The sequence below is a fragment of the Meriones unguiculatus genome, chromosome 4, assembly GCF_030254825.1.
Source record: "Meriones unguiculatus strain TT.TT164.6M chromosome 4, Bangor_MerUng_6.1, whole genome shotgun sequence".
In the NCBI taxonomy this organism is placed as follows: domain Eukaryota; kingdom Metazoa; phylum Chordata; class Mammalia; order Rodentia; family Muridae; genus Meriones; species Meriones unguiculatus.
In genome coordinates, this window is record NC_083352.1 from 93,715,389 (window position 1) to 93,732,733 (window position 17,345).

The 17,345-nt window shown below is 49.5% G+C and overlaps 1 protein-coding gene across 2 annotated transcripts in view; it reads right to left on the reverse strand.

The window, feature by feature from the left end:
* Ksr2 (kinase suppressor of ras 2) overlaps positions 1 to 17,345 on the reverse strand; it is a 346,736-nt gene that overhangs the window by 201,090 nt on the left and 128,301 nt on the right. For both annotated transcript variants that reach the window (XM_021642767.2, XM_021642759.2), the window contains exon 4: positions 14,136 to 14,649. In XM_021642767.2, the coding sequence (XP_021498442.1) occupies positions 14,136 to 14,649 (514 nt within the window). The remainder of the gene's footprint in view (positions 1 to 14,135; positions 14,650 to 17,345) is intronic.

Sequence of the window (17,345 nt, forward strand, 5' to 3'; positions counted from 1 at the left end):
CTGAGAGCCCCAAGCCTCCTCGAACATCAGGAAGAACCTTGAAAACTTAAGTGGGCAGCTGAGATTAAGTCGGAACAGTGCCCTGGCGTGAGCATCCCGAGAGCTCCGCCAAGCATGGGTAATGGCTTTGGAGACCCTCGGCTCTCCATCTCTACTCAGCTCACATTTCATGTGACGCTTCTGGCTGGGACCTGGGCGGGCTACAGGCACAGAGGGGCTCAGCAGGGCGGGGCAGCCTTAGATCTTCAGGTTACCTGAACCTCACGGACCAGTCGTGGCAAGCAACTACAGCAAGTGTGCAGCGCAGACAACCACGGACGGCTCCTCACCCGGCTCTTGCTGCGGTCACTGTCTCATGGAGGAAACGGAGACAGTACATGTGTGTTAGGAACGGGTACTCCATGTGGGACATGCTAGCTTCCTTTGGTGACATGCAACCAGAAGCCCCACTTCAAAGTGTTGCGGGGGGCGGTATGGCATGGAAGGGTTTATCAAATACAGAAAAAAATAAGTCATCAGCATGGCATCATATTTAACGGCAACAAACATAATCACCAGCCTTTCTGGCGCCCACAGCCTAACACCAATGGCAACATACACTTCCTCCCCGAGAATTCACTGACTCACGCAAGCTCATCTCACCCACACATGTGTTGGGGAATCTGTAGGGAATGGCACCTTGGGATGCCTTAGAACAGAGGTTGCCTGCACCAACAATGTAAGAAGTATTGTCACTCCCAACTGAAAAAAAAAAAAAAAAAAGCCCTAGATTTGTTCAAGGAACGTGTAATGGTTAGCTTTAAATGTTAACTTGCCACAAACCAGAATCCCCTGGGGGGAGGGGGGTGAAAAAAAAAAACTCAGCTGAAAAACTGTCTAGATCATGTTGATCTGTGGGCATATCAGTGAGGAAATGTCCTAATAGTCAATTGGTATGGGAGGATCCATCCCAGCCCACTGTGGGCAACACCATTCCCTAGGCAGGTGATCCTAAACTATATAAGGAAGCGATCAAGCAGGCAGCATGGCTGTGTTCCTCTCTCTCTGCTCTTGACTGTGGATGTGATGTGATTGGCTGCCAGAGTTCCTGCCTTGACTTCCTTCCAATGATGTCAGGGACCTGGCATTGTAAGCCAAATAAACCTTTTCCTCCCCCGCAATGCTTTTTGTCAGGGTGTCACAGCTACAGAAATGAAACTAAAAGAGAACAATAGGTGTGTTTTCAGCCACTGGCTCCCACATTGCCCTACCCTGCAGGATCAAGATTAGAAAGGAACTGACGCGTGCCACTGACAGGGATGACCCTGCCTTGAGGGAGCTGAGGAATAAGGTCTCAACATCAAGCAGGTTTTCTTGTTCGTTCTCTGCTGGGAGCCTGGGAAAAGCACTCACCCATTCATCCATTAAACACTTCCTAGTTCTTTTATTCATTAAACACTTCTCCGAGCTATACTGAAAGATCTGGTCCTCTGGTACCTTTCTGTGCAAGGATGCTAGGACCTTCCCTTAAAAAGAGATGGTGAGGTATCACCCTGCCTCTTGGGGTGATACAGAGCAATGCTAGAGCACATGAAAATATTGCTGTAAACACTCGTTACTTCTGATAGCAACGATTTGTTCTTTGACGTTAGGCTGTGTGGGCAGGAAGTTGTGGGGCTGGCCTCCTGTAAGAGAAACCACTGCCACACACAGAGGCTGATTCCCTGATGTGCGAAGGATGATCCCAAGACAAAGCTGGGTCTGGAAGGGACAGCCTGGCATCTGCTTCCTGAAAGCCATTGATTAGGCTGGCCCTGTAGTAAAAGCTTTTGGGAGCCTGGCCGTAGCATAGCAGGCCTGTCTGGAGGTCCAGAGGGCTGTTAAGGATTTTCTTCTTCCTCTATTAATGTGAGTTAATGAATACCTCCAGCCTACAAGGAGCAGGAGTGGGGGCAGGGCTCATTGCAAGCAACCAGAAGGTTTCCAGCCACATTCAGTCTAAATGGCACAGGCCTAAACCAGCCATCGGAAGCTGTCACCTGGCCATTGGAGGTGACGCAGGCGGGAGGTGTCTGGTACTAGAAGAGGGTCTGATTCTCTGTTCTCTGACAGCAGCCACCAGAAGCAGATGGTGGTGCCTCCCATTGACTTCCGCTCGAATCACCACCAGAACCACACTGTGTGGTGTTCTGGGAAGCTCGGGGTACACCTGCAAGAATTAATTAATGACGAAGAGGAAAGAAAGCATTCTGAGCAGCTGGACCAGAGCCTTGAGGTCAAAATGTAGTCCAGCCGAAAGCATGCATGACAGTGATAGCCCCCCTTATTCCTCTACTGACTGTCTCAGAACAAACCTACGCTCTTAACTCTCTGGTTTTCTCTCTCTCTCTCTCTCTCTCTCTCTCTCTCTCTCTCTCTCTCTCTCTCTCTCTCTCTCTGACACGCAGGCACGAACGCTTACTTCCCAAAGCAGCCCTAGTTCCAGGAATGAGCACTTCCCCCTCGCCTGCCTAGGTGTGCCTTCTTCTCTTTACCTGATCAACTTTCCTCTCAGATTCAGCATAGACAAACTTCAAGCCAAAGGGCCAATCTGGCCCACCACTTGTTCTCATAAATAAAACTTTATTGGGACATGCCCACACCCATCATTTGCATACTACCCATGGCTGCTCTTCTTCCCAATGGCAGAGTAGAATGACTCCAGCAGAGACCACAGGGATGCAAAAATCCTGATACATTTACCCCACTGGCTCCTTTTAGAACAGTTAGAGGACAGTTATCTTGAAGGCTGTTATTGGTTCCCCAAAAATGTCTTAAATGAGCATCATCTAGATTTGTTTCCCCCATCAGCCCTCTGCATTGAATTAGAACTAGTAATTTCACTGTCTCTTTTAGAGCATGATCTTCTTAAGAAAAGGTTTAGCTGGCTGGGAAGAGGTCAGAGTGGGCTGTGCAAACATGACCTTGATCATCAGCATCCGTGGAAACAGCCAGGTGGTAGCATGTAACCTCAGAGACGGAGAGGAAGGGACAAAGACAGACAGATCAGTTCCTGGGAATTCACTGGCCAACCAGGGTAGCCAGATTCAGGGAGACAGCTAGTCTCCAAAAGTGAGATGGAAAGCAAGGCAGAAGTCACTCAATGATGACCTCTGTCCCCGTCCCCCCCAACACATTGAAAACAAAATATGGAGGTTTGTTTTTTTAACTGTATTACCTGGACTCTTACAGGGACCTTCAACAACTCACAGGTCCTCCACACATAAATATACAGCCAGGAAGAGTGGGAGAATGAATGAGTGTTTTGATACTGGACAACCCAATGACATTAAGTAAACCTGAACATTGCTGGCAACTTTCTCAGGAGACTAGCTAACAGGGCTCATGAGCTCACCAGAGACGTCTTTCTGGGTCCTGGCATCACCCAGGAACTCAAAACCATGTGACGTGTGCAGGTAGGTGTGAGAGAGCCCCAAGCAGAGAGCCTTCTATGATGGTTGTCAACCCGATGGGATGGAGAATCATGTAGGAGGCATACTGCTGAGCAGGCCTGGGAAGATGCTCCAAGACTGGGTTAACTGGGGTGGAGGGACCAGCTTCAAATGTGGGTGTCGCCATCCACCATGTAGTGTCAAGTCCACAGTGATGGACTGTGCTTTTCAAATCCTGAACCAAAGTAACGCCCTCTTTCCTTAAGTTGCTCATGTTGGGTACTTTGTCACAGCAGGAAGAAAAGTAGTGCAGCTTCTATCTAGGGCACACTGGTGTTGATCTCACCCTAGGGCAGACCCAGAACTGTCCCCTCTGATCCAGTATGTGCACCCAAGTCCCCTTAGTGAGGCTGATCTTGACTGTGTCATGGCTGCCTGGTGTTGGCCAACTGAGGCCACACCCTTGACTCCGGGTGGCTTCACCACCACAGCACCCAGTTTCTGAATATATTTGGACCACTCAGCGGTGGTCCTATCTGCCCCAATGTCACTATTTCACACTAGCCTACCATCCGTTGCCTGCCATCTTAAATCAAAGTCCCAGGAAGCTGCCCTCTGTGACTCAGAATGCCATCTGGGAGCCAGGCACAGTGGCAAAGCCGGCCTTGGAAGGAATTCTGATGTCCCCCATCTATTATACTAAAGGGTTCATTCCAAAGCCTGTTAAACAGGTCAGAGAGCCTCCCAGCTCAGTGTTCTAGAGGGAACAGATTTGGGAGCTTTTAATTTGGCAAGCAAGTGACACTTCCTCCCAGTTGGCTGGCACCACTGGACAAGCAGAGAGGGGAAAGGAGAAGAGAACTCAACTCATTACCACAAAGCAAGGCAAAAGAAAGCCATAAATCCTATCAACAAATGTAGCCCTCCGGGCAGCCTACACTTTGTTGTACACTGTTGAGCCGCCTTATCCCAGAACCCCAGTCCTGACACTAATCCCAAGCCACACACCCCCACTCCACTTGTGGCTCGGCAGCCCTGTGATCGAACAAGCAGCAGGGTCGATAAGATCAACGCGTGGGTGATCTGGGGGGGAAGGGCTTCCATGAGACAACCCCAGCACCACACTCAACACGGGGTAGCTCAAGGGGCCGCTAGACTTGGGTGGAGGGTGTTTGGGTGTGAGTGTGTGCGTGTGAGTGTATGTGTGTGAAAGAGTGTGTATGAGAGAGTGTGAGTGTGTCTTTGTGAGAGGGAGTGTGTATGAGGGTGTGTGTGTGTATGAGAGCGGGTACGTGAATGAATTCTGTGTGTTAGTGTGTGTGTAAGAGTGTGAGAGAGTGTGTATGAGAATGTGGGGGTGAGTGTGTGTGTGTGTGAGTGTGTATGAAAGAGAGCGTGTATGAGAGTACATGTGTGATTGAATGTGTCTGTGTATGAATATGTGTGTGAGTGTAACTATGTATGAGATTGTGTGAATGAGTGTGAGTATATGTCTGAGTGTGTGTATGTATGTGTGTGTGGGTGTTGATAAGTAATGATAACCAGGGTAAGTGTCCTGCTCTATCACTCTCACTCTTACTCCTTCCATACAGGTCTCACTGAACCTGAGGCCAGCACGCCCCAGCCGCCTGCCCATCTCCACCACCCCAGCACTGGGATTCCGGGTGTGGCAGGCGTGTCCCCCTCTTCAGTCCTTGCTGGGCTCAGACCCTCATGACTCTGAGCCAGGGTCCTTCCCACTGAGCCGTCCCTGCAGCCCTGGCTTTGGTTTTTGAGACAGTCTCACTTTGCAGCACAGACTAACCTTGAACTCACTATGGAGCACAGGTTGTACTGCAGGTAAGGGCAATCCCTCTGTCTTGGGGTTCTGAATGCAGCAATCAGATATGTGCACCAAAACACCCATCAGTAAACACACCCAGATGTTGAGGACGGTTCTTGCCCACCACCCGGCTCTTTCTAACCCTCCCAAGGAAAAACCACCTCTTGTCAAGAGAATTAAGGCCTTGGGGCTTCGATGGCTAAATACTGCCGGCGTAGCCAGACCTGGACTCACCTGGACCAGGAGCCTCTCTGCAGCCTGGTGAGGGATGCCCTACACCAGTCAAAGACCCATTGTGAACATGGTGGCACCAGTTGATGCCGCCATGTTGGTGTCCACTCTTGCTATAAGGAGACAGCTGGCCGAACCCTGCATTTGTGTACAATTACTGATGGCTGACACAACCTCGTCACCTTCTCCAGTGCAATAGCTCTCTACTGCCTGCTTCTGTTTTTCATCTCTGTGGTGTGTGTTCGTTGGAACAGACACTGTGCTCCATAAGGACACTTCCCACACACCTGTACACGGCAGCATGCCTATTTCTTTCCAGTTTTAATGCTCTATTTACTTACTTGTTTGCTTGGTTCTTTATTTACTGGTGGGAGGAAGCTTGCATGCACGTGGAGGTCAGAGGTCAACTTGTGGGAGTTTGGCTCCCTCCTTTCACCATGTGGGTCCTGGGGACTAAACTCGGGTCCCCAGGCTTGGTGGCACACAATTTTATCAGCTGGGCCATCTCATTCGTCCCATTTACTGTCCAACTAAATTAACTTAAAAAAAAAAGTTAAATTACCTTAGCCCCCCCCACTGTGGTTAAGGTCACACCACAGAGTATATGAGTCTATGATAGGCAAGCACCATCCCTCCCAAAGCCATAAGCCACAGCAATACAAACAACACACCAACCCACACTCACACTCAGTCCCTAAACTCCTGAGGCAGGGAAAGTCATGATCTCAGATCCAGACATCATACGAACCAAACTAAAACCTGAGCAGTGCCATGGAGGTGGATTAGCAGGTATGAGCCCTTGCTGACCCAGCATGGAGACCTGAGTTCAAAGTTCAAATCCCCAGCATGACATCATAATGAAAAGACAAGCGGCAGCTTGCACCATAACCCCAGCACGATTATGGTGGACGGTACAGAGGCTCTCTAGGGCTTGCTGGTTGCAGCCCAGCTCCAGGATCTGGGTGAGCTCACAGGAATAAGAGGAGCATGATAGAAGACACCCAAGACTCACTTCTGATTGATCTCCACACACATGCTCAGGTAAGTGCAATATACATGTGTGCACATGCACACACACACACACACACACACACACACACACACAGAGAGACTTGCATGCATGTAAATAATACTAAATAAATGCCACCTTCCATTTCTATAAAAGCCCACATTCCATTGCCCCACAACCTGGCTGACGCTATCTCAAGGGGGGACAGAAAATCCCAAAGCTTCGAAGCAACAAATGTGTAACAGAGGGGAGAAGAAAGGATTCTGTCTAGAAGCTTCCGGGGCTCACAGCTCGGCTGACACTTTGATTTTGGGTTTCTAGCCTGGAGCCCTCTAAGTCAACAAACCGCTGCCGTCTGCCGTGGACCAGGAAACAGACACGCTTGAAACCGGTAAATTGCTGTTTGCTCAGCAACGAACTCTTAGTTGCTCGTACATGACAGAAAGACCCTGTGCCACGCGGAAGTGAATCTCAGTGGCAACGTGCCGAAAGAAAGAGGTTTCATGAAAGAAATGAGCCGCCAAAGCACCTGTACTCCGTGGCTCCATTTACAGAGTCCTAGAGGAAATCTAAGCTGAGTGATCACAGATCAGAACAGTTGCTGCTTTCGGGGTGGGTGTGATGGTGGGAAAGAGGCAGCAAAGAACTTTCTAGAGTGGGTAAGTCATGTTCCTTATCTTGTTTGGAGTACCAGGAAATATAAATTTAACTTTCTAGAGTAGGTAAGTCATGTTCCTTATCTTGTTTGGGTACCAGGAAATATAAATTTATCAAAACTCATTTAACCTGGGACTGGGGAGATGTGTTCCTTTCCCATAAGAATGAGGAAAGAAAGAAGTAACAGAAGAACTACCGGGTTTCATAATTAACCTCTTAATGATGTCACGTGTGAAAATTGTATGCAAATACAATGTGGCTTTACAAGTAACTGAGCATCCTGGTTGTTGGACTGGCCCATATCCAAGACTCTGAGCATTTCACATGACACCATGGGTATGATCCTTTGGGGCATGCAAACTTATTTAAAATGTAGTGTTTTAATTTAACTTAATTTTAATTTAACTCTGGGAACACAGAGGCAGGTGGATCCCTGAAGCTCACTGACCAGGGACTGATTTTGTCAGTTCCCAAGCCAGTGAGAGACCTTGCCTCAAAAAAGGTAGATGACCCCTGAGGAGCCACACCAAGGTTGTCATCTGTCCTATTCATACACACATGCACACGTTTATACAGATTAAATTAAATAAATAAACGAAGTATAAAATTACCTTCAAGCTGTGTGTTTAAGGTACATGTAAGACACAAAAGAATTTCACTTTTAGGCTTGGATCCCCTGAAAGATCTCACTGTGCATATGAGAAATCTGAAAATTTCAAAGCATGAAACCCACTGGACCCCAGCATCTCGGATGCAGAAAGTTCAGCCTGTGTCACTGACAAGCTCTCCTGTTGGCTGTGAGACTCTATCAGCTACAACATGAAGAGCGTCAGGCATACTGTGCGCTCAGTGAGTGTTAGGTTGAACTCACAGTGACACAGGTCCCCATATCCACCCTGTTCTAGGTATAAGACCCTGCTTGGCTGTCACTGGTTACACACGAGGCTGGTAGGTGTCATCAGCCACCCGGCACATCCTACCTAAGGAGGGGACAAAAGCCACAGCTGGCTGGGGCCTGGCATGAGCTCCTCCATGACTTCAACCTTAAACATAACTTCCCGTCAACTCCAAGGTCAAGCAAGGAGGCTTTCTCGTCAAACTGAAGGAGCATGGGTGGAACTCTGCACCTACACAGAGGGGTTTGTGCCAGAATGTTCACCTAGCACGGCCAAGCCCCCTGTGTCCAAATCAAAGGATCAGGAGGCAAAAAGTATAGCTCCACGTCACCCCATAGCCACCTTGTCTGCACATGCCTCCTCAGACACAGGGTGACAGCCACAGACTTGTAAGTGTCTCTGTCTATTTCCAAATCTGATTCTCATATCCATTCACCTGACAGCATTAATTTCAGGCCTGAATAATATGTCTTGTTTCCTCAAAGTAGACCCTGGGCCTGGGGTTGAGAAAGGGGCATTTATTAATGCTGAAGGAGAAGGGGGAGGACTCAGAACTTTCTTGTTCAGAGTAATAACAAGGGCTTAGCAAGAAGTCTCCAAAGAAGCAACTGGATAGGGTGTATGTTCCAAATCTAAAACTCATAAGCCTCATGAAAGACACCACTGACTGGAGCTAAGAAATTCTGTCTCCACGTGTGAGGGACTGGGTTTGATCCCCAGTACTTTGTGGGTGAAGAAAGGAGAGAAAGAAGGGAAGATGGAGAGGAGAAAAATGAGAAGGGAGGAGAAAGAGAGGGAGAATAGGAGGGAGGGAAGCAGGGAGGAAAGGGAGAATGGAGAGACGAAGGGAGAGAGGGAGGGAAAGAAGAAGGAAAAAAAGGAGGGTGGGAACAAAGCAGGGAGGGAGGGAGGAAAGCAGGGAGAGAGAAAAGAAAGCAGAAAGGGAGGGAGGGAGGGAGGAGGGAAGAGGGAGGGAAGAAAGTGTTGGCAGAAATTTAGCAGCAAATCCACTGGACAAGATTTTCCAGAAACTCATCAGGTAAAGCGAGCCAAGCCCCTCCCTTCCCTTCCAAATAAGAACATGGCTCTTCTCATGGCTCCTCTGGCTACCTGCTAAGAAGGTCAGGTGCCTCTGATTGGTGTGCGGGGACTGGGAATTCTCAAGTTGCATTTTCAACATGCAAGGAGGGAGCCATAGCCCTTGGACCCTGGGAGTCATCACACAAGAGCCAGTATTCTGACCAGGACAATTCTCACACCTGTTTAATGTGCGTCTCATGATTCCATAGTCCCCAGAGAGCACAGAAGCCACATCTGCCATGGTCCTGGACCTCCTGGGTCACTCTGGGACCAAGTGTACCTAAGGACAAACTTGGAAGGAAATGCTGGACACAGGAAGGAAGAGCCGCCATCCCACTTTAATGACCACTCTGCCATCTGTGTTCACACCACCTAGCTCTACCCTCATCCTTACATCAGCCTGCCTTGTCATAATTAGCACAGTGATCTGTAGGTGTGTGTCAATGAGCTTAAATCCTTGCACATAATTAGTTTTCTGAAACAGACAAAAAGATCTCTCCCAAAACCCAATTTAGATAATGAATCTGTTCAGCTAGGCCTGTTCCCTTCCAAACTACAAACAATACTGCCCAGGCTGGGCATAAAATCAGAATTAGCTGGGCATAAAAAAAGTTTGGGGTTCAAACACAGACAAAACAAATAGGTATTTTTGAATCCTACTCAGCCTGGCTCTCTCCTCTTAGGCCGGTAAAAGCTTTGAAACAACACAAGGCTCAGAAATAGAGGCGAGCACCAAGAGTATTCTAGATGTGATTCGGGCAAACAGGAGGGCTTAGAAGGGGCATTGGGTTGGGGAGATGGGTCAGTGGGTAAGAGGGCTGCTGAGCAAGGATGAAGACCTGCATTCAAATTCCCCTGCACCTGTCAAAAAACAGGAGGAGTGGTGTGTGCACCTGTACCCCAGCACTAAGAGAGCAGATGGAGACAGGGAGATCTCCAAGGTGCACAGCCTGGTTCTGGGTTGAAGGAGAGACCCTGTCCCAAAGGCATATGACAGAGAGTAATAGAACAGGACATCCAACCTCCTCTTCTGGCCTCTGTGTGCACACATGAGGTCATTCACACACACACACACAGCACATATGCACCACATGTGTATACCACATATACATACAGAGGGAGAGAGAGAGAGAGAAAGACTTTGAGGCCTCCTCAGTACCCAGCATTCCTTTTGGTGAACAAAGCCTCCTTTCTACACATATATGTGTCTTTGGTAATGCCAACAAGTAAAGCCACACACACACAAACAAAAAGGAAGAGACAGAGACAGAGATGGAGAGACAGACAGAGAGAGAGAAAGAAGACAACATCTTCCTGAGGATGCAGACAGAGAAGTGTGACAAAGGCCCATCGGACCCCAGGCTGCCACACAGCAAGGCTCCAGCACACTAACCAGTCCTATCCTGTTTACTGGATTTTTGTTTGTGTTTTTTGCTTGCTTGTTTGTTTGTTTGTTTGTTGCAAGGTCTCCTTGCTCCAGGCTGGCCTCAAACTCACTATGTAGCCTAGGATGGCTTTTATTGAACTCTCCATCCTCCTGCCTCCATCTCCTAAGGGCTGGTTGACAGGCCGTGCATCATCATACCTAGTGTGCACTGTGTGGGGATCTAGCCATGGCTTCTGACATGTTAGGAAGGTGCTGCCAGCTGAGTGACAGCCCCAGCCCTGTTTCCTTGTGTTCTGACTCTGTTGATTCTGCAAAGGCTGAAGAGATGCTTCCAGGGGCGGCACTCAGACACACACAAACACACCCCGGACCATCTGATCCATACCACCCACACTCCACACAGGCCAAGGCTGAAAGAGCTGGTCTTGATCTGATCAAAAGCCTCCCAGGGCGCACCCTTGAGAAGGCACAGGTGCCAGCAGATTGGGAAGCCTGTGTTCTCTTCAGAAAGAACTGCTCTGCCTCACCACCCTTAAGAAGAAATAAAAGTGGATGAAACACAGCCGAGTTTCCATGGGGACCATGCCAGCAGAGATGAAGGGCAGAATCAGACAGAGGGAAGACATATGTCTCATTCTAGAGTCAAAGATGTCCTGAGTAGTAAGAGCTCTCAGTGGGAAAATCAAAATGGAAAAAGCATATTTATAGTTGATATATGTGCTTGTGTACATGTGTGTGTGCATATATGTACATAGGTGTTTGTTCATATGTATATATATGTATATACATGTGTATATGTGCATATTGTATATGTGTGTGTGCTTATATGTGTTTGGGTGTATGTGTATACGTGTGCGCATTCATTTGTATGTATGTGTGTGTGTTTGTGTGTGTGTGTGATCAAGTATCACAAACCAACCCTCATTCTTTCACCACACCAACTTTCTCAATGTATTCTCCTCTAAGTCCATCAATTTCTTCCTTCCAATGCTGGTCACAGCCCATTAAAATGATATCATCATCTGCTAATGGCCTCTAACCTCAGACTTAAAAAGCATGAACGTATTCCAAGCTCTTTCGGTCAACCAACGCAGGCGAGCTGTGCTTCCCCAGGGTGGAAGCCAAGGTCCCAAGTCTGCTTCATGATGGAAGCCAAGGCCATCTTGGGGAAGGCTAAGTGTGAGCTCCTGTTACCTGCCCTGTCTTACTGCTAGAACTCAGTGACCACAATCTTCCTCTCCCCACCACACTTTGAGGTGAATCTGGGGATCCTTGGAGGTGGCCAGGGACCTGTCCCCTTAAGGAAAGTACTGACACAGACAGAACACCATCACAGGAAACATTTTACCCTCCGGGATGCTGATGTGAGTTCCAAGCACCTGAAGGTGGCTGGGACCACTTGGAAGACCTTGGGGAAGGAACAGATTAAGTGTGTCTGTAGTCAAAGTCAAGATCTCAAGGAGGAAGGTCGGCCTTGAAGACACAAAGGGGCAGCCTCTCACATAAGCCCAACCATGCGATAAGATGCCACAGATCTCTTGGGGACCCACCCCTAGAGGAATGCTGAGAGGGCGAGAAATAGTCTTCCCCAGGGAAGAGCACACAGATTGGTTATCCAACACCAAATGACCAGCTCTGAAAACATACATATTCAGGTAACATGATGTGACTCTGCAGACTACATTTATATGCTCAGGAATATATTTAGAGAAATAGCTGCCATGAACTTGAGACAGAGTAAGGGGGAAGGGTGCATGGGAGGTTTGGAGGGGGAAAAGTGATGTAACCATATTTTAATTTATATATATATATATATATAATATTATAGGTCTAGAAACCAAAGTGTTATATATTACATTTTACATATTATAGATAACACATATATAATATTGGAATATTATATAATATATTATATATAATGCTCTAGGTCTAGAAACTCTGCAGGGGGTGACTCAAAAGTCCCTTCATGGTTCACACAGGGATGGTGAGAGGCAGACCCCAGGCTCCTCACCACTTTCCATCCTGGCAGTTTCACACTTAGCCCTCCTGGGACTCTCTCTCCCACAGCCTCACCTCAGGTCTCCAGGCCTCAATCTCAGTGGTTCTCAGGAAACCATGAACATCGAATCTAATTCTGATCAGAAGAGCCTCTTGCATTTGCTCCAGCCTCTGAGGGACTAGACGGTTTTGTCTCCAAGGCTCCCAGCTGCTAGGACACCCCTCACCTGACCTCACTCTCCCCTTCACACATCCTCAAAAGGGAGGGGGAGGTCTTAAGACAAACTACAGCCAAGGGCAGCGGGAAGCTGGTTTTGTTTGTTTGTTTGGTTGGTTGGTTGGTTGGTTGGTTGGTTTGTTAAGATAAAGTGTTATTGGAACACGGCCCACCCATTTGCTTACCTGCTGTGGACAGGCTGATTTGGTTGTTGAGCAATGACAACACAAAACCCCTGCAGCTGGCACAACCAAAATTATTTACCATATTTACTGTCTGTCCCTTCACAGTTTTTGAACTCTGGGATGACTGGATCCTAATTCTCTTGTTTTTAGCAAAATAAACTTAACATACGATTGACTGTTTAAAGCAGTTTTGAATGTAACCTCAAAGGCGTCAAACAGATTCACAGGTATGTATGTAAATGGCACCAGCCGTCACCAGAAAATTTTGTCATCCCAAATTCTGTCCCCATTGAATAATGGCAGCCCATTTCTCACTCCCTCACCCCAACCAACCACCATTCTACTTCCTGTCCACAGCCTCGGCCCCTCTAGCTTTGAACTTTTGCGTCTGGCTTCTGTCACTCAGCCTACTGCTGTCAACTCCATCCTGTCATAGCAGGCGTCAGAACTGCCCCCTTCTCGCTGCTGAATACTACTCCCCTGTATGAAGAGGCCCACCTCGCCTCCTCACACAGCTGCTGAAGGACACTCAGGCAGTCCCTGACTTTTATAGGTCATGAGTGGAATCATGACTAATTCCTCGGTGTCATCTCTGTTGTGTGCCCAGGGCCCACAGCCACAGGGGCCTCCTGCCTCCTCTCCTACACTTCCTCCTACCCTCCTCACACAAAATGAGCCTGGCTTTCAAAGAACAAAGAATGCCTTCACAGTCACATTTTACATTGACGCTAGGTTGGAATGACGATTATTTTGGTAGAGTCATAGAGCTTATTTTTTTTAACTCATTTTAAAGTGCCCACCAGATACTTCAAGGCTAACATGTAACTTTTACCTATGTCTAGGGCCAGCAAGAAGGTGACCCTGTGTCCATCCAAAGAATAAGCGTGTCTGACCCGGTGGGCCATACCCAACTCGGCCAGCATTCCCCAAAAGCACTCTCAGGCAACACTAATGGGATGGTTCGGCTGTGTTCCCGTGAGTACTCTCTACTAAAATGGCCGCAGTTTAGATCTAGCTCCAAGCAATGACAGGCCTACCAACCACTCAGAAATACTAAAGGACATCACGTAAAAAGTAACTGTCAGCTCTGGAAAATTCCATCCAACCCGCTTTCTCAGAACCCACGGTGCAAACCGGCCTGCCTTTTCCTAGACCCACAGACACAAGACTGTCCGCGCCCAGCTTCCCCGGAGGAGCAGCTCCTTGGGTTCGGCAGCCCGGAGTGCCCACTGACCCCACTCACTTGGGTGTGTTGGCCTCGTCTACGCGGTTCCCTAGCTGGAACTCGTGGGATTTGCTCCTGTGCAGCGCTGTGAAGCCGGGAAGCAGGTGGATGAGCTTCCGGGAGGAGGGTGGTGGAGTCCCCGGAGGCTTCAGCTTGTTTTTTCTCCTCATGGGCGGCGTGCCAGGTGGAGTCACGGTGGTGACGATATTTGGGGTGCGTGGTGGGGTACGAACTGCGTGCCGCTGCCGGGGTGATGGGGGCAGGGAGCGGTGGCCTGACTCCAGGGGTGGCGGCGGGCACAAGCCCTGGTAGGCATCCACAGTGAGTCTGTCCACGTGGGTGTACACGGGGGCTCCAGGCGTAGGGCTGGTGTGACACAAGTGCTGGACACACTTGGACTGGACCCGGGGGCTCTGGGAGAGGTGGGTGCGGATCCACGGGCTGGGCTCCGGGGGGCACACGGGGTTGTTCTCCTGCCCTGGCTCCGCGGTGGGCCACTGGATGATCCAGTCTTGTTTGGAGAGGTTCCCTCCTGAGCAAAGGAGAAAAGAAAGGCGGGTGAGGGAGGGTGGGGTCGCCTTCGGCAGAGCTGCACCATCCTCACTTTACCACATGTGCGTCACACCCGGCGCTTCTTACGTCACGTCACAGCAAGCTACACACAGCAGAGCGAATCTTGTGCACCTTGCTCAGTGTGTACATCCCTTCACACCTCAGGCCACACACCTCACCCTGGGCACACACCTCCTACGCACCTCATGCCCCGTACAGAGCCTCACACTTTGTGATCACACACACTCACACACACACACACCTTATGCTGTAGGCACACACCCCTGCCGTGTGCACACACCTCACACCATCTGCCTACCCCACCACACGTACACTGCGTCATATCCACCTCACATCATACGCACATCCCGTCAGAGGGACCTCACACAACACATCTGTGCCGCCATAGACATGCTGTACCACACACCTCATCATACACACCTCAGACCGTACCACACCGAGGCGTACACGTGTGGCGTCGTGTGCACCTTACTCCATACCCACGCTCTACGGAAGTGCATTATAGCATCCACATGCTGCATTGGACGCACACCAGACGGTGCACATAGACCATATGTCATGTGTGCAAGACCACGTGCTCATCACGCCACACATACATTTGCACACGTGTACATTACATAACCGGCCCATTCACAACGCCTGACTGCGCCCCTCGGCTCTGAAGTCTCTTTGCCTCCGTGCTCTCGCCCCACATAGCAGCCTTCGCCCCACAGCTGTGAAGCCCACAGCCCAGAGACTCTGTAAAGCAAAGCAGTTGGTCCTTGCCCTTACGCGTCACAACATTCAACAACATCCGGATGCTTTTAAAGCAAGGATAACGCTTCCCCTCAAAGCGCATCTGAAAACCTGACTCCAACATGAACGCAGACTTGACGGACAGGCAAGGCATCCTGGAAGCCTTTCACGTGATCGCAGGGAGGGGGGCAGGGTAGGCAGCGTTCCATGATGGTGAGCCTCAAAGCAGATGGTCCACACGAACCACGGACGCGACAGTGCTGCCCGAAGGAGCCGGTATCCGTGCGCAGAGCCGGGGGGGGGGGGGTCCCCAGGGAGTGCGAGGGGACTAATGCTACAGGGCTCACTCTCTGACTCCATCTCCACAACCTTTTACAGAACAGCGAGCGCTCTAGACGTGGTTGGCAGAAGTCAGGGTGGGCAATGAGGGAACGGGAGGAAATGCAGGTGGCTACAAAACAGCAACACGAGAGATGCGTGCGGGATTTTGACAGAGGTCTAGACACATGAGCCCACCTTGGGACAACATTATGAAGAGCCAAATACAAATGCATACTCACAGGCATGCATACATACACACACACACATACACACACAATGCCAGACACATCTGGGCAAGATCACTGGAGTGTATCCATATTGGTACCCTGGTTGTGATTCTATCAAGCAAGATGTGACCATTAACAGAAACTGAGAGAAGCCTTCCAGGTTCCCCCTGTGGTCTTTGCTTACAACTGTATGTGTACCCACAAGTACCCCAAGGAAAATCTTTGCTTAGCCCAAGTGACACAGCAAGTCCCTGTCCCAGACATCCAAAACCAGAGCAAACAGTTCAGTTAGGAAAGGGGAGGGCTTGGGGTGAGACTTGGTGGTTGGCCTCTTGCCTGGGGTGTTTGAGGCCCTGAGTTTGATTCTCAGCACCAAAGGGGGAAGGAAGGAAGAAAGGGAGGGAGGGAGGGAAGGAGGGAGGGAGGGAGGGAGGGAGGGAGGGAGGGAGGGAGGGAGGGAGGAAGGAAGGAAGGAAGGAAGGAAGGAAGGAAGGAAGGAAGGAAGGAAGGAAGGAAGGAAGGAAGGGTAAGAAGGAAGAGAGGGAAAGAAGGAGGAAGGGAGAGAGAGAAGGGAGGAAAGAAGGGTGTTCCAGAGCCGATTTCAAAGGCAACCCACATTCCCACAGTAAAGAATGTGGATTCAGGTTCTCAGCCAACAGCAGAACTGAACAAATGTGAACCCCTGAACTGACTTTTGTTCCCTCGGTTGCTGTCTAGACAGCACAATGCAGCACAGATCGGAGGATGCTGAGCAGATCGGAGGATGCAGGCCCTTGGGGAGCGGGATGGCATGTGGTCTCACTTCAGCCTCAGGACAGAGATGTGAGTGAAAGGGTCCAGCACTGACACCCCAACACCCTATTTGCAAATCAAGTCCCTGCAGATGGAAATGAGCCAAGTTCATTCTGGATAAGGCCATCCCTAACCAGCTGCAGTTGTATGAAGAGGAGAGGAGCCAAGCATGATGGCACATATCGGCCTTTGTAGGACCCAGGAGACCGAGGCAGGAAGATCATACGTGCAATGTCATCCTGGATTACACAGCAAATTCCAGGCCACCTGGGCTACACACTGACACCTTGTCTCAATAGAGAGAGGACACAGGAGTGGAGTGAAGATGGTGGGAGAGCCTGGTGGGGTGTGCAACAAGCCAAGGGATATGAGAATACTAACAGATACAGGAAGGGAGAGGCAGGGATCAGACCCACAGAGAGGCTGGAGCCCGCCCTTTGCTGCTTGACTCCAAGCCCTGGGAACTGTGAGTGTGTGGACTTGTGTTAATGTGTTCCCCTACAGCACCTACATCCCTACCATGGCTATCGAGGGGAAAGATCCATGTGTGTTAAACACTGAGGAAAGTCTTCAAAACTGA